This window comes from Moschus berezovskii, chromosome 12 (genome assembly GCF_049115385.1).
Source record: "Moschus berezovskii isolate FMDL1 chromosome 12, NW_MosBer_1.0, whole genome shotgun sequence".
Lineage (NCBI taxonomy): Eukaryota > Metazoa > Chordata > Mammalia > Artiodactyla > Moschidae > Moschus > Moschus berezovskii.
The window spans coordinates 88,228,141-88,245,575 of NC_142471.1; the positions used below are offsets into that span (position 1 = coordinate 88,228,141).

At 49.7% G+C, this 17,435-nt stretch overlaps 1 protein-coding gene across 5 annotated transcripts in view; it reads left to right on the forward strand.

Annotated features, from left to right (window-relative positions):
• DMBT1 (deleted in malignant brain tumors 1) overlaps positions 1 to 17,435 on the forward strand; it is a 69,188-nt gene that overhangs the window by 10,292 nt on the left and 41,461 nt on the right. For 4 of the 5 annotated variants that reach the window (XM_055424464.2, XM_055424467.2, XM_088842402.1 and 1 more), the window contains exons 2-14: positions 679 to 738; positions 1,795 to 1,824; positions 5,268 to 5,297; positions 7,738 to 7,782; positions 8,840 to 9,163; positions 9,906 to 9,935; positions 10,555 to 10,581; positions 11,606 to 11,929; positions 12,341 to 12,367; positions 13,764 to 13,796; positions 14,854 to 15,177; positions 15,920 to 15,949; positions 16,569 to 16,595. In XM_055424464.2, coding sequence (XP_055280439.2) covers positions 679 to 738; positions 1,795 to 1,824; positions 5,268 to 5,297; positions 7,738 to 7,782; positions 8,840 to 9,163; positions 9,906 to 9,935; positions 10,555 to 10,581; positions 11,606 to 11,929; positions 12,341 to 12,367; positions 13,764 to 13,796; positions 14,854 to 15,177; positions 15,920 to 15,949; positions 16,569 to 16,595 — 1,311 coding nt within the window. The remainder of the gene's footprint in view (positions 1 to 678; positions 739 to 1,794; positions 1,825 to 5,267; positions 5,298 to 7,737; positions 7,783 to 8,839; positions 9,164 to 9,905; positions 9,936 to 10,554; positions 10,582 to 11,605; positions 11,930 to 12,340; positions 12,368 to 13,763; positions 13,797 to 14,853; positions 15,178 to 15,919; positions 15,950 to 16,568; positions 16,596 to 17,435) is intronic. The other variant, XM_055424465.2, reaches the window with a different exon arrangement.

Consider the following 17,435-nt stretch of genomic DNA (forward strand, 5'->3'; position numbering starts at 1 on the left):
AATTTCACCCTGTTTTTTCTTGATATATACCTTCTTCTAAGCCTTTTTGAAAGATCCTGTCCTCTCTGGATTCCTCCTGCCCTTCTTCCAAGCCCAGGAACTGATTCTTTTGAGATTTCTATTTTCCTTCCACTGTGTTCCTCATTGGCCAAAATGGAGAATTATTGGTTAGCAAGTCTGGCTGCCAGGGTATTCCCAGATGGCTCGGTGTAAAGAACCCACCTACCTATGCAGGAGATACAGGAGACATGGGTTCAATCCCTGGGTTGGGAAGATCCCCTGGAGGAGGGCATGGCAACCTTCTCCAATATTCTTGCCTGGGAAATCCCATGGACGAAGGAGCCTGGCGGGCTACAGTTCATGGGATCACAAAGAATTGGATGCGACTGAGAGACAGAGCGCGTGCACGAAGTCCGGCTGCCGTTGGCCTCTGAGCTCCAGAGGACTACATCTACCTTCAGTGATGTACCCCTCTGCCCTGTGCCCCTGTGTGGTCAGAGACAGGTCCATATTCCCTGAGTGAATCAGTGAATTAATGAATGGTGGGTTCAGCTACCCTCCGAAGCAAAGAGCAATGCAACTCCCTCTGCTGCTCGAATTAGCTGATGGGAGGGAGGGTGGGTCTGGATTTAATGCTTGTTTTTGGAAGAGCTCTCATCTGGCTGTTTTTCTTTGTAGTTCCAGCAACATCAACGAGAGACACCACAGAAAGTGCTTTCTGGGAGTTACTCAGCTCTGGTAAGTCTACCTGAACTCCCGGGCTGGGTGACTGTGTGTCCAAGGCCACCCCCAAGGACTCAGGAGGGACTGCCACAGAGAATTCTGCTGGGTTTTAGATGTGGGACAGGAAGGGTTTCCTCTGATGGGGTCCACCTAGACCCTTAGCTCCTTCCTTGTGAGGTTCCATACTGACCATGAGATCGGTCTCCAGGCTCCATACCAGTGTCTGTCCAATCACACTTTTCCCAAGGTCTCTGATCCCCAGGCGGCCCCACTGGGTGTCCAGCAGGGGCTACAGACAGCAGGGCGGCAGGGGCAGTGGGGGGCAGCAGTATCTAGCTGAGCCTCTCTGGTGAGAATCACATTCCTTTTCTTCCCTAGAACTGCTGACAAGTCTTGGGGAAATAAGGAATACCCTGGCCTCAGCCAGTGCTTTAAATGCTACCTACTTCTGCTCCCTAATTCCTCTTTTATGCAGTCCTGTGTGTGCATGAGCATACCTGCTTGTGCAAAAGCACAGACTGTGATTTGAGCCAAATACAAATAATACAAATGGTAAATATATATGCACGGGAAGGTAGAGCGGCGAAATGGTTACGAGCAACCATCTGGGTACAGGTCCGGCTGCCACTTCCCGGTCAGTTGATCTGGGTCACCTACTCAAGCCAGCTTCCTTATGGGGCTTACATGAGGATGAGCTTAGGTGACACTTGTAAAATTCTTGAGTATGACGTTAAACTCTGGAGTATGACCCCAGGTTCCCAGGCTAGAAAATGTTCAAAATCATCTGCCACGATTAATCTTTTAAAAACGGGCCTCCTTGGGTGTGTGCAAGGAAGGGGGAGAGATGAGACAAGTGCAGACTCCTTTTTGAAAAAAAACAAACAAGAAAACAAGTCTTTGTGGACTTTCACCCTGCAGGCATCTTGGAAGCAAGCTTAGATCTCTCACTGCACTAGATCTTTAATTCAGAGTCAACTATAAGAAAAGCAATGACTCAAAGGTGGATTTCTTGGTTAGGGCCCTTGTGCATGAAACATGCACATGTCTGATTTTTCTTTTATTCTTTTATAGTCTCTGAGTCAGATCCTCCCAGAACACATGGTAAGTATTTTGAAAATGGTATCGTGCATTTGGTTTCAAGTTTATCATTCTATACAGCTATTTATATCTGAAGAATAAACACTGCCTCTCTGGAATTTAGTGAATGGTATGAGGATTGGGTAATAATGTGATTTGTGTCCTTTATGGAAACACAAAGGCAATAGAAAGTTCTTTCAGCTATAGCACGAATGGACTGTGGTTATACAGTTAGTTTTTTCTTTGATTTTATTTTGCCTTTGCCCCAAACTTCAGTGCACATCAGAATCAGCTAGGGTATTTGCTTGAATGCAGGTCCTTAGAATTCACCTCCCCACCCCCAGACACTTGGATTTGGATGGTCTGGGGTGGGACTTAGGAATCTGCATGTTTATGTAACCAAAAATAAAGATGGTCTGAAGACCCCTTTTTGAGCAAGCATGCTATATGGCCCAGGACTGAATTAAGCTTTAATGTTTGCAACGTACTTATAAGATTTGACTAAGAATTTCCAAAGCAAGTGACAGAAGATCTATGCATATATTTTAAGTGCTACCTTTTTAAACTTATTTTTTCTTAATGTCTACATTTTGCTTCAGTTCAGTTCAGTTCAGTCGCTCAGTCGTGTCCAACTCTTAGCGACCCCATGAACCACAGCACGCCAGGCCTCCCTGTCCATCACCAACTCCCGGAATTCACTCAAACTCATGTCCATCGAGTTGGTGATGCCGTCCAGCCATCTCACTCTCTGTCTTCCCCGTCTCCTCCTACCCCCAATCTAATGTCAAGTAAATGCAGCTTTTAAACATTTTCCCAAATGGTTATTGGCTACATCGTTAAGTCTGGCTTGTTGTTGTAAAGACTTTTCCATAAGAGAGTTGCTAATATTGAACTTTCACACATCTTTCACAATGGGCTCAACATCCGTGCCACCTCATCTGTCAAGAGCTAGTCCTACCAGGACCCTTCTAAAGAGGACAGGCCCCTGTAGCAACTTAGGATTTTATGGAAGGACAGACAGTGGTCTCTGAGCACACAGTTACAAGTGCAGCTGTGATGGGTGCTGGGGAGAGATGTCCTTGGCAAGAGGCATGTGCTCAAGCCATCAGAGAGAACCACCCCGTGGAAGTCACAGGCAAACGGAGGGTAGGGCTGGTGTAAGAGATGGCCAGACGGAGGAGGAAGAGCATTTTCCTGTCATTCCTGGCACTGACGCCACGAACTTGAGGGAACAGACACAGATTCAGGTTGACTTAGTCACCCTACCCTCACCCCCACCCTAATATTTTATCTAAGCATCACAGTGCCCTGATGGGGGCTTATCTCTAAGTTCCATTTCCCAAATTGTGCCTTTGACATATTTCCTGAAGCTTTAGAAAAAAAAAAAAAAAGGACTTCTGATCAACGGAGTTCAGAAGTATCACTTGCCATTGGTGGTAGAACACCATTCGTCTTTGGGGGCAAATGAGTGAAGAGCACACAGGTGGGCAGCTACCGCTCAGACTCAGTTCTTGTTTGCCTTCTAAGTCCTTGTCTAAATCTGCGTGGAGACGATGGAGGCAAGTCCAGAGAAGGATCCGTGAGCACATTTCCGGGATGTTAATCCTTGGTCACGTCTTGAATTGTTGTTACACCAAGCAACAAGCAGTCTGGCACAGCCTCCGTTTTGTGCCATCCTGTCCCTCATTACCATCCCCTTCGGCTGGACATCCTCCATTTAGTCCATGGAGAGGGCTCAGACAAGGTTCCCATCCACAAAATCCTCAGACTTGGAGATCGATGCAGCCTGCTCGGCAGAAAAGATAGTACTCAGGAGAATGAAATAAGCTGGGTGGTTTCTGAGCATAGATCACATGGGACTGTTAACTAGTGTTAGGGGGCATGGTAAACAGATATGCACTTTATTACATATAAAACTACTGAACGCCCCATAGCCGACCCATTTGTTTTGAAGTTCTATTACAAAACCTGATGAATGGATAAGAAAGCTGTGGTACGTATACACAATGGAGTATTCAGTTCAGTTCAGTCGCTCAGTCGTGTCCAACTCTTTGCGACCCCATGAATCACAGCACGCCAGGCCTCCCTGTCCATCACCAACTCCCGGAGTTCACTCAAACTCATATCCATCGAGTCGGTGATGCCATCCAGCCATCTCATTCTCTGTCGTCCCCATCTCCTCCCACCCCCAATCCGTCCTAGCATCAGAGTCTTTTCCAGTGAGTCAACTCGTCGCATGAGGTGGCCAAAGTATTGGAGTTTCAGCTTACTCAGCCATTAAAAAGAATACATTTGAATCAGTTCTAATGAGGTGGCTGAAACTGGAGCCTATTATACAGAGTGTAGTAAGTCAGAAAGAAATACACCAATACAGTATACTAACACATACATATGGAATTTAGAAAGATGGTAACAGTAACCCTGTATGTGAGACAGCAAAAGAGACACAGATGTATAGAACAGTCTTCTGGACTCTGTGGGAGAGGGCGAGGGTGGGATGATTTGGGAGAATGACACTGAAACATGTATATTATCATATGTGAAACGAATTGCCAGTCCACATTCAATGCATGATACGGGATGCTTGGGGCTGGTGCACTGGGATGACCCACAGGGATGGGATGGGGAGGGAGGTGAGAGGGGGTTTCAGGATGGGGAACACATGTACACCCGGGGCGGATTCATGTCAATGTATGGTAAAACCAATACAATATTGCAAAGTAAAAAAAAAAAAGACAAGATACCTGGAAATGTGCATCTTAACTTCTATTATTCTTTGTATAAGAAAATTAAATTTGACTGAATCTGTATCAAGTAAAAAAAAAATGAAGTGGTAGGATGTTTTTAAATGACAAAAAAGAAACTATAGAGAAAATAATGTTCAACTATATGTTTAAAGCTTCTTAATTTATACATTAAAAAGTTGAAATCTGAAAGAGTGGATATATGTATACATATGATTGGTTCACTTTGCTATACAGCAGGAAACTAACACAACACTGTAAAGTAACTGCAGTCCAATAAAAATTAATGAAAGAATAGTTTTTGAGAAAAAAAGTCATCATAAATATGACCACAAGTTACATGAAAAATCAGGAATTACTGTGTGAAACACGTATCAATCATTAAGTTTTCTAGTTATTTTTTTAATAAGTATTTAAACCCTATGGAAAAGAATATGAAAAATAACATATGTGTATATATGTGTGTGTATATATAAATATATAACTGAATCACTCTGCAGTACATCAGAAACAACACTATATTATAAATTAACTATACTTCAGTAAAATAATTCTTTTTGAAGTGCTAAAAAAGAAAAAAAAAAATGCTGCAAGCCCACAAGCCCAAGACTGAATCACAGCGCCCCCTGGCGTGACTGTAAGGTGACCCTCAAGCCTTTGCTGTGACCGTGTGTCATTTACAAACAGCAGCACCGACTAAGATGAATCTGTATTTCTTTCTAGATCAGGAGAATTTCCAGACTATAAACGATGGTAAGACATTTTTTTCTTTACTTGCCTTCCCAGGGGCTTTGCTCGCTGGCTGGGTCGGCCAGGGATGCGGCAAACTGAGGTTGAGTGCAGCCTTGGCCACAGGACAAGGGCCTGCCCCTTAGAATGCAAGGAAGGAGCAAGAGGAGTCCAGGGGTGCCAGGACCCTTGGTGTGTCCCAGACACACACCCAGCGAGTCCCCTGTGTCCTTCTTCTCCCTTCGTCTCTCTCAGTCAGGCAGTTCAGTCGCTCAGTCGTGTCCGACGCTTTGCGACCCCATGGACTGCAGCACGCCAGGCCTCCCTGTCCATCACCAACTCCTGGAGTTTACCCAAACTCATGTCCATCGAGTCGGTGATGCCATCCAACCATCTCATCCTCTGTCGTCCCCTTCTCCTCCTGCCCTCAATCTTTCCCAGCATCAGGGTCTTTTCAAATGAGTCAGCTCTCCGCATCAGGTAGCCAAAGTATTAGAGTTTCAGCTTCAGCATCAGTTCTTCCAATGAATATTCAAGACTGATTTCCTTTAGGATGGACTGGTTGCAGTCCAAGGGCCTCTCAAGGGTCTTCTCCAGCACCACAGTTCAAAAGCATCAGTTCTTCGGCGCTCAGCTTTCTTCTCTCTACCTGTCAGTCATTCACTGCATGAGATTAGCTTCAGCTTGAAGTCAGGAGGTGGTGGGAGGTGGGTAGAATCAGTGCCTCTTCTTGCAATGAATGCCAGTTCTATCGAACACAGTTAATATCCCCCAAGGACTCGCTTTGTACCCTGCACAAAATTATTTTCTTACAAAGAATGAGTTAATATATTTTTAAAAAAAGCATTTGAAAGACTGGCTGGCACAGAATAAGTGCTGAGCTAGTGCACATAGTAAGTGCTACTGTCATGAAATCTTCCCAGCAGCACTTTGAGGTGAGTAGGATAATTAACCTTGTGCGGATGGGGGAACCAGGTCATCGTTAGGTAACTTGTCAAGTTCTATGTCTCAGGTCACGTGGTGGGCCAGTGGCTGGGCAGGGATTTGCACCCAGAACAGGTCTCTTTGGCTCTGTCCATGATTTTTTCTAAATGGATCCTCTCTCTTCCTTCTCCACAGTGAGCATACACACCCTTTGTGCCAACTTTGGTACATTAGCATCTTTCATGCGCTCACTTAGGGCAGCCGACCCTGCTATTGGGTCTTGGCTGTGTTGAGGCCAATCCCTGCCCTTTCAGAGCATGCCCTGAGGGTCCAGGAATGGCCTGGGAGGGACTTGAGGGGCAGGTTTCTGGTGATTGACCTCCTGGAGAAAGGCACAGGTGGAAGCTGGATTTCTGCAAGGACCATTCACAGAAATGACCAGAAGGGGGCAGTAGATAGAGCTAAAAAAAGCCCAGAATGCACCTTGGGAAAAGCCAAAAGGCCATGCAATTGGCTATTCCTGCTTTCCAGGTGGCGCAGTGATAAAGAATCCGTCTGCTAGTGCAGGAGACGTGGGTTCGATCCCCTGGATTAGGAAGATCCCCTGGAGTAGGAAATGGCAACCCTCTCCAGTATTCTTACCTGGAGAATTCCAGGGACAGAGGAGCCTGGTGGGCTGCAGTCTATGGAGTTGCAAAGAGTTGGAGTGACTGAGCACATGCACACTCAGAGCAACCTCTGGCATTTACTCTGGGTGCTGCTGAGTGTACATTCGTGTCACTAAGCACAGGATATGGCCGTGAAATCCAGCCATCACCTGAGAATGTGTCCCCCAAGAGAGCATGTCGTCCAAGCAGCCATGTTGCAGCAGGTATCTTGGCTTTGGAAATGCATCTTTGGGGACATCTTTCCTCCTAGTTGGGGCCACCCTCGGGAATATCTCAGTGACAGTAGATGTCGTCATCTCAGAGTATGTTTGCGTCATAGAAACAGGCAGTTGGTATTTGAAGTTACTGTGCGTGTTCGGTTGCTTCAGTTGTATCCGACTCTTTGCGACCCCAAGGACTGTAGCCCGCCAGGCTCCTCTGTCCACGGGATTCTCCAGGCAAGAATACTGGAGTGAGTTGCCATGCCCTACTCTAGGGAATCTTTGCAACCCAGGGATCAAACCCAGGTGTCCTGCATCTCCTGCATTGCAGGCACACTCTTTACTGCTGAGCCACCAGGGAAGCCCATTTCAAGTTTAGTCTTGTGAACAGATTTGGGGCATTCATCTACAGGGTGATTTTTTTGAATGGAGATTGTGGAAGCATAAGAGGTGGTAACAGGAACCAAGAATGTCCCTGGTGGCCTCCAACATTGAATGAGGGCTGGCAGAGAGACAGATTTGCCTTCTGTTTCAGCAGGAACACAGCCTTGGGGCAGTGGGCAGGGCTTCTGGATCTTTGCCTCCAGCCCCGTTTCCTAGCCAAGCTCAAGGGCCAGTTCTCCCTGGAGGAGAGCCACAACCCAATGACCTTTTCTTCTCTTCACTCTGCAGTTATATTTGCCACAGAGGGACTCTCAACAGCGAGTGCGACAGAAGGTAACGTTTGTTATGTGGGATCCATGTGGGCTCATTCTCCTGCTGCACCCAGAGGTCTATATCTGGTCCAGAAGAGGTGCAGAAGGCGTAAGGGATAGGGGTGCTCAGCTCTCAAAGGGGGAGGGCCTCTGAATAAGGCCTCACTGAATGGGTGTCTCTTCCATGGACCTTGACTCTGAGATAGGGGAGGGATCAACCTGCAGAGACATCTTGAAGGAGCTCCAAGATGGAGCTTGGTTTTCTGACTCTAAGAGAGCCCTGTTCCTCATGCTCCATGCCCACCATATTATTCTCACTGATACATGCTGACCTTGGGTCAGGCTAGGATTCAAGTTCACTGGTTACAGAGCCTGGAGAGACAATTGAAATCTGTTGAGGGGGCCAGCTTGTCTGGGCTCTACCTGAGTCCGTATGAGGCCTCATTGATTTTTGTTCACTCTGCAGGAACCATGGTACTTTAGCCTGGGGTGCAGAGGTCCTGTAACCCACCCTGGGGGCCCCTCCAGTAGGAGACCTGAGAGTTACAGCCAGGAGAGCTTGAGGTCCTGGCAGCCTGGGCTGGGGGAAGAAAGTCTCTGTTTATTTCCCTGTGATGAAGGTTAACTCACAGCCATATTCAAAGTGACCCCCAGCCCAGGGAACTGTGGCCATTTGTTGTTGTTTAGTCACTTAGTCGTGTCTGACTCTTTGCGACCCCATGGACTGCAGCAAGCCAGGCTTCCCTGTCCTTCACCATCTCCCAGAGTTTGCTCAAACTCATGTTCATTGAGTCAGTGATGCCGTCCACCCATCTCGTCCTCTGTTGTCCCCTTCTCGTCCCTTTTTCAATCTTTCCCAGCATCAGGGTCTTTTCCAATGAGGCAGCTCCTTCCATTAGGTGGCCAAAGTGCTGGAGTTGCAACTTCAGCATTGGTCCTTTCAGTCAATATTCGAGGTTGATTTCCTTTAGGATGGACTGCTTTGATCTAAAGACATTAGAAGTTCCCTGAGTGTGGAACCTGCCTTAGGCCTGTGACTTAAGGAGAAACATGAAGTGGTTGCCTGTGCTGCCCTCTAGGGATCGAATCGGGTTTGGCCCTGAGGCTTGTGAACGGAGGTGACAGGTGTCAGGGCCGGGTGGAGGTCCTGTACCGAGGCTCCTGGGGCACCGTGTGTGACGACAGCTGGGACACCAACGATGCCAACGTGGTCTGCAGGCAGCTGGGCTGTGGCTGGGCCATTTCAGCCCCAGGAAGTGCCCGGTTCGGTCAGGGCTCAGGGCCCATTGTCCTGGACGACGTGGGCTGCTCAGGACATGAGACCTACCTGTGGAGTTGCTCCCACAACCCCTGGAACACACACAACTGTGGACACAGCGAGGACGCCAGCGTCATCTGCTCAGGTGGGTCTCAAATAAGCTGGGTGTGGTTCCTTGCTTACATTCTGATCCCCTCGAGAAGCCTTCTCTACATTTCCCTTTCCCTTGGAAACCTCTTAGTGCTTTGCTTATTCAGTATTTTAGCTTCTGTCTGGCCCCTGGGTGTGTAGATGGAGGATTAGAACAGAAACACAAACTGAAAGTGACATATGCCCTCTGCTCCATGCCACAGTGCAAACCGAGGCAGAGAGCAGGTCTGCCAAGAGGTCTCTGAGCAGAGGTCATGGGCTCTGCTGCCGGTGGCCCCGGTTCTGCCTCCTGAGTCCTGGACCATGGCCCCTCCAAGGAACTGGGAAGCACGGTCTGGGCACCAGGTCTGCTGTGAGCAGGGCAGTGGCCCCTGTGTGACCTGCCAGGCACTGCCTTGTCATCCCCTAAGGTCAAGCCAGACAGATCACACTCGGGACTTGACCTGGAGCTGGAGCTGTGTCTCACTGCCTCAGTGGATCCTTAAGAGCTGTGAGGCTGACGATTGGCTCCGGGTCCACTGTGTCATCCAGACACTGAGTCAATCACCTTGATGTTGGAAATAAGGGGTGCTGAGCTGCCGGGACCCCTCAGGAGGAGCCTTTTTGGAGGGTTGAGGAGGCAGAGGCCCCGCCCTCCATGGACTGACCCCTCGCCTGCTCTGCATCTTAGCGTCACCCCTTTGCCCCCTTGGGGCCCCTTCTGTGCTCTGTGTCTGACCTGCCTTCTCTCTCCCCAGCTGCCCAGACCCAGTCCACGGTTGTGCCAGGTGAGTCCTGCTGCCTTTTGACTGCGGGATGTCCCCTCCCTCGTAGTCACCCCCATGGCCCTCAACCAGTAGCCCCAGGAGGGGACTGTGGAGGTTTTCCACCTCTCAGTACCTGCCCTGGTCATTCTAGAGCATTCTAGGGTAGTAGGTCATTCTAGAGTAGATGGTTCCAAATGAGCCATAACACAGGCATCCTCTGGGCTGGCTCAGTGATTTCAGGACTTCGTGGCTACACAGTGTCTCCCCAGAGCTTTGGGTGACAGGGTGGTGTGTCCTGGGGTCATTTCTGCTGGAATGCATTCTCTGGACCAAGAGTTATGTGTATGGGGAGGACAGAGCTTTTTCCTGTCCTCCACCCCAGATGCAGTCTAGGTGATGCCATTACCAAGAAGTACCCAGTCAGCAGGACATGCTGATGGCCCTGTGCGCTGTGCCACCTCCTTAGATGCGTGTGTGCCTTTGATGACATGATCTGGGCTCACAGAAAACTCTCAGAAAAGGCTTCTTCTCCCTGTACGTGGAGCCTCTCAGATCCCACTGTCCTGATCCCAGTCATAGGAACTAGACCCACTTTGATTCTACTGACCTTCTTTGTAATCCTGCTTTGTTTCCCCTCCAGATTGGTGGCACACGACACCTGAGTACGGTAAGCATCACTTGGATCCAGGTGAACTCTGTGTCAATGTCTAAATCTTGGGTTAAGGCTCTGTGTTCACCACCTCATTCAACGTTGGGGATTCCCTCTGCTCACCAGAACTGTGATATCCTTCAGCTATCCGTTACAGAATGTATTAGTTTGGCTGTTTTAGCTTGCAAGTGGTAGGATTTCAACTGACACTCACTTAAGCTGGATGAGGACCCAGTTATTTTCATGTCTAAGACATTTATTGGTAGTTCTATCTTTAGGTACAGCTGGATCCAGAGGTTCCAAGACTACCTGTCTGATCCACTTTTATACCTCTGCTGTTTTATGTGTTTGGGCTTCACTCTACTTCCTGTCATGGGGGCAGGGGTCAGCCCAAGTCTACACCCCAACAGGAAGAAAGAGTCCCTTTGTTCTAGACCTTCCACTGACAAGTCTTGGAGAGACTGAGCGCAGCCTGCTGGCAACAGGTGCCTTCCCCCAATCATCTCCATGTGCTCTGGTGATAGGCAGTGGGTCCATGATTTATTTTAGATCCAGGCTAAGTTTTGCATTTGAAAAAGACATGGAAAGGGTTCAGTGGAAAGCGAGCCTTCAGAACAACCTCGGGTCAGGTGACGTAGAGACCCGAGTCGGGTGAGCAGCAGAAAGAGGCAACTGGGTGGGTGCTGGGAAGCTGTGTCTGGTGGTACCCTGATGCATGGGCTCCTGTCCATCTCAGGGGTCACTAGGGATGCAGGACGTGGGCACCCACTCCCTCTGGCATCCCAAGGCTGAGCTCGGCTCCTGAATTCCTGGTGTTGTGGGGAACCAATCAGAGAATGTGCATAGCTCAGCACACAGACGCGGTTCTCTGACACAGTCCCTGGTGGGTCAGCGATGATGGCCAGACTTCAGTCAAGTGCTCTCGATAAGGAACAAGATCTAGACTCAGTCCCTTTCCTTGGAAGATATCCAAATCACACTCAGACAACAGGACTGCTTCCTTCAGGAGACAAAGAGAGTGACTTTTCGTGCCTCCTTCCAGGAACCGAGTCGGGTTTGGCCCTGAGGCTGGTGAATGGTGAACACAGGTGTCAGGGCCGGGTGGAGGTCCTGTACGGAGGCTCCTGGGGCACCGTGTGTGACGACAGCTGGGACACCAACGACGCCAACGTGGTCTGCAGGCAGCTGGGCTGTGGCTGGGCCATTTCAGCCCCAGGAAGTGCCCGGTTCGGTCAGGGCTCAGGGCCCATTGTCCTGGACGACGTGGGCTGCTCAGGGTACGAGACCTACCTGTGGAGCTGCTCCCACAACCCCTGGAACACACACAACTGTGGACACAGTGAGGACGCCAGCGTCATCTGCTCAGGTGGGTTTCCACCACCTGCATTTTAGTGAGTGATTTTCTCCCAACAAGAGCTCTTCTTTGCACTGGGCTGCAATCACACTGAGCTTCCATGGAAGATGGGCTGTTTCACAGACTCCATCATTGATAGAGGTCAGTCCTGGATTTCATAGATCCACTGCAGCCTCTTCAGTATTGGACCCCCGGAGCAGGGGGGTGATTATAGGTTGGAAGAGCAAATTCCCCTCAGACTTTAATTGTGGAGACTGATGTCTGAGCTTGGTATTTCATATTCAGTTCTCCTGGACAAAACCCAGGCTGCCCTTTTCAGGCCATGGAGGGCCCAGGCACTCAGCATCTCTCTCTCAGGCACCTGATGGGTTTCTTACATTGAGCCTGGGTGCTCAGGCTGATCATGCTTCCTCTTTCTTGCAGCTGCACAGATCACCTCCTCCACTCCAGGTGAGTCCCTGCAGCCCCACCCAGCCACTCCCCTCTCTGGGATTCCAGCTTCATTTTTCCAGAAGGAGAAGAACAGCAGCTACCTGGGTAGTCATTTTCCTCTGAGGACTCTGGAGGTTGTCTGTCAGGGAATGTTTAAGAGTAGGATTCCTGTGTCCTGTTTCCTATCTCTCTTGAACCCTCTGTTCCTTATCAGTTCCTGTCAGGAGCGAGAGGAGTGACAAGCCACTCCCAGGACTGAGATCATAGAGATGGGATGCTTGCATAGGGTTTTCTTCATTAGCTTTTCCATATGGTGAAAGGGATTATCTCTGACCCTCTTTTGATATGGATCGGAGAAGGCAATGGCAAGCCACTCCAGTACTCTTGCCTAGAAAATCCCATGGATGGAGGAGCCTGGTAGGCTGCAGTCCGTGGGGTCGCTAAGGGTCGGACACGACTGAGCGACTTCACTTTCACTTTTCACTTTCACACATTGGAGAAGGAAATGGCAACCTACTCCAGTGTTCTTGCCTGGAGAATCCCAGGGACGGGGGAGCCTGGTGGGTTTCTGTCTATGGGGTCGCACAGAGTCGGACACGACTGAAGTGACGCAGCAGCAGCAGCCTTTTGGCCTTATGGTCTCTGTTGCTCCTTGTTTCCTCGATAACTTGTAATGTCTGGTCTTTGATCTTTATCTGAAGAAGCTACCTTGTAATGCGGTATATCTACTCACACAGAATTCAATAAAGCACCCTTGTTCCACCAGAGACTTGGGTCCCCGTGTCCTTCTCTCTCTCTCTCCATTTCTGGCTGATTCCCTGGAGTGTGAAGGCCAGCTGCGTAACCCAGGGAATATTAGCCTCTTTCCTTCTTTCACTTTCTTATCGTTGACTCCGGACCACCAGGTTCCAGTCCATTAAAGGACCCCAGCGGCTGTCCAGTGACCAGTGGACGCCCCAGGACCAGGGCTGTCACTCAGCTGTCCCTGGAGGGACCTCTGGTCCCCTGCCACCTCCTGCTGCCTGTGGCTGCTCAGAGCTGCTATGAGGGGAGACAGGATTAGGTCCTCTGACCGTTTCTATGAAAATAAGTGTCCCAGTCATGCCATGCAGAGCTGTGACCGTGCTAGAAGCATGACCCAGTAGCAGACTCACAAATGTCTGTCTGTTAAAAAATTCCTTCATGTTGAAAGCAATTCCCAAAATGATCCTTTGGCCACAGTGATAATGTGTGATGTTGAATAAGACGGGAACTTCTATGTACTGATTCCATATGGCCAGTTACATGTAGGTGGGAATAGTCAGGGTCCTGAGATGACCTTATTAGGACAAGGATTTATTTCCCCACCAAAATGATGACCAAGGAATTTTAAACTTTTCAACAGCATCCTAAAATCACTTGGTTTTCTTTCCAGATTGGCGGCCCCCACCAACGACAACCACTCACAGTAAGTAACACATTTTTCCTCCTGACCCACAGGCCTTGGGTTTCACTCCAGTCCACAGACATGGCTGCAGTTCTTGCCTTTTGGGTCCAGGTTCTGAGCTGACCACCTCATCTACTCTGGAAGGTTGCCTTCACTTGCCAGAGTTATGGATAAGCTTTAGCTACGAGTTGTGCCATATGTTACTCAGAATGCTTTTGTTTGCAAGTATTAGGATGGCCACTCACACTCTCTTAATTTGGGGTGGTGCCACGGCTTACATATCCAGGATACTGAGCTATAGGGCAAGCTTCAGGTATAGCTGGATCCAGAAGTTCCAATATTCTTTGTCCGAGCACTTTTCTGACCTCTGCTTGGTTTTGTTTATGAACTTCACTGTCAGGGTTCTTCCTGTCAGGGGGCACTTGTCAGCCAAAGTCTCCTGCCACAGGAGGAAAGAGTCTTTTTGTTCTCGATGTTGAGCTGACAAGTCCTGGAGGCATTACGAACAGCTTGCTGTCATCTCCAAGTACTCCAATGATATTCAACAATTCCAAGGTTATTTCAGGATTCAAGCTTAAAAAAAAAAATTCAGGCTATACTTTGTGAAAGTATCTGAACGTACTTAGTGGAAAAGTCTTCAGAATCACCTTGGCCTGATGGAGTGGGTTCCCATGTAAGGGTGAATGATCGAACTCTGCACCTTGGTGGGAACTGGGAAGCTGTGTCAGGGGTCTTCTGTTAGAGGCTCATTCTTTCACAGAGGTCTGGGATGTAGGCTGCTGACGTAGGCTGAGGGCTTCTCCTCTTCCCACCTGCATCCTGAGACTGGATTCAGACCCTGAATTGCTGAATTTGGGGATGCCATCGGAGAACCTGCAGAGCTAGTCCACTGTCCATAGTCAAGGTTTCTATCACACAGCCATTGGAGGTAAACAGTAATGAACATGCTCAGTCAAGTCCTTACAGACATCACTACCTAGACCTCAGCAGCCTTATCCTGGAGGAATTCTGAATCTCAGTCCTCAGTGCCTTTACCTTCAGGAGAAACAGGAGGCTGACTTTTCCTGTCTCCTTTCAGGAACCGAATCGGGTTTGGCCCTGAGGCTGGTGAACGGAGGTGACAGGTGTCAGGGCCGGGTGGAGGTCCTGTACCAAGGCTCCTGGGGCACCGTGTGTGACGACAGCTGGGACACCAACGACGCCAACGTGGTCTGCAGGCAGCTGGGCTGTGGCTCGGCCATCTCAGCCCCAGGAAATGCGCGGTTCGGTCAGGGCTCAGGGCCCATTGTCCTGGATGACGTGGGCTGCTCAGGACATGAGACCTACCTGTGGAGCTGCTCCCACAACCCCTGGAACACACACAACTGTGGACACAGCGAGGACGCCAGCGTCATCTGCTCAGGTGGGTCTCAAATAAGCTGGGTGTGGTTCCTTGCTTACATTCTGATCCCCTCGAGAAGCCTTCTCTACATTTCCCTTTCCCTTGGAAACCTCTTAGTGCTTTGCTTATTCAGTATTTTAGCTTCTGTCTGGCCCCTGGGTGTGTAGATGGAGGATTAGAACAGAAACACAAACTGAAAGTGACATATGCCCTCTGCTCCATGCCACAGTGCAAACCGAGGCAGAGAGCAGGTCTGCCAAGAGGTCTCTGAGCAGAGGTCATGGGCTCTGCTGCCGGTGGCCCCGGTTCTGCCTCCTGAGTCCTGGACCATGGCCCCTCCAAGGAACTGGGAAGCACGGTCTGGGCACCAGGTCTGCTGTGAGCAGGGCAGTGGCCCCTGTGTGACCTGCCAGGCACCACCTTGTCATCCCCTAAGGTCAAGCCAGACAGATCACACTCGGGACTTGACCTGGAGCTGGAGCCGTGTCTCACTGCCTCAGTGGATCCTTAAGAGCTGTGAGGCTGATGATTGGCTCCGGGTCCACTGTGTCATCCAGACACTGAGTCAATCACCTTGATGTTGGAAATAAGGGGTGCTGAGCTGCCGGGACCCCTCAGGAGGAGCCTCTTTGGAGGGTTGAGGAGGCAGAGGCCCCGCCCTCCATGGACTGACCCCTCGCCTGCTCTGCATCTTAGCGTCACCCCTTTGCCCCCTTGGGGCCCCTTCTGTGCTCTGTGTCTGACCTGCCTTCTCTCTCCCCAGCTGCCCAGACCCAGTCCACGGTTGTGCCAGGTGAGTCCTGCTGCCTTTTGACTGCGGGATGTCCCCTCCCTCGTAGTCACCCCCATGGCCCTCAACCAGTAGCCTCAGGAGGGGACTGTGGAGGTTTTCCACCTCTCAGTACCTGCCCTGGTCATTCTAGAGCATTCTAGGGTAATAGGTCATTCTAGAGTAGATGGTTCCAAATGAGCCATAACACAGGCATCCTCTGGGCTGGCTCAGTGATTTCAGGACTTCGTGGCTACACAGTGTCTCCCCAGAGCTTTGGGTGACAGGGTGGTGTGTCCTGGGGTCATTTCTGCTGGAATGCATTCTCTGGACCAAGAGTTATGTGTATGGGGAGGACAGAGCTTTTTCCTGTCCTCCACCCCAGATGCAGTCTAGGTGATGCCATTACCAAGAAGTACCCAGTCAGCAGGACATGCTGATGGCCCTGTGCGCTGTGCCACCTCCTTAGATGCGTGTGTGCCTTTGATGACATGATCTGGGCTCACAGAAAACTCTCAGAAAAGGCTTCTTCTCCCTGTACGTGGAGCCTCTCAGATCCCACTGTCCTGATCCCAGTCATAGGAACTAGACCCACTTTGATTCTACTGACCTTCTTTGTAATCCTGCTTTGTTTCCCCTCCAGATTGGTGGCACACGACACCTGAGTACGGTAAGCATCACTTGGATCCAGGTGAACTCTGTGTCAATGTCTAAATCTTGGGTTAAGGCTCTGTGTTCACCACCTCATTCAACGTTGGGGATTCCCTCTGCTCACCAGAACTGTGATATCCTTCAGCTATCCGTTACAGAATGTATTAGTTTGGCTGTTTTAGCTTGCAAGTGGTAGGATTTCAACTGACACTCACTTAAGCTGGATGAGGACCCAGTTATTTTCATGTCTAAGACATTTATTGGTAGTTCTATCTTTAGGTACAGCTGGATCCAGAGGTTCCAAGACTACCTGTCTGATCCACTTTTATACCTCTGCTGTTTTATGTGTTTGGGCTTCACTCTACTTCCTGTCATGGGGGCAGGGGTCAGCCCAAGTCTACACCCCAACAGGAAGAAAGAGTCCCTTTGTTCTAGACCTTCCACTGACAAGTCTTGGAGAGACTGAGCGCAGCCTGCTGGCAACAGGTGCCTTCCCCCAATCATCTCCATGTGCTCTGGTGATAGGCAGTGGGTCCATGATTTATTTTAGATCCAGGCTAAGTTTTGCGTTTGAAAAAGACATGGAAAGGGTTCAGTGGAAAGCGAGCCTTCAGAACAACCTCGGGTCAGGTGACGTAGAGACCCGAGTCGGGTGAGCAGCAGAAAGAGGCAACTGGGTGGGGGCTGGGAAGCTGTGTCTGGTGGTACCCTGATGCATGGGCTCCTGTCCATCTCAGGGGTCACTAGGGATGCAGGACGTGGGCACCCACTCCCTCTGGCATCCCAAGGCTGAGCTCGGCTCCTGAATTCCTGGTGTTGTGGGGAACCAATCAGAGAATGTGCATAGCTCAGCACACAG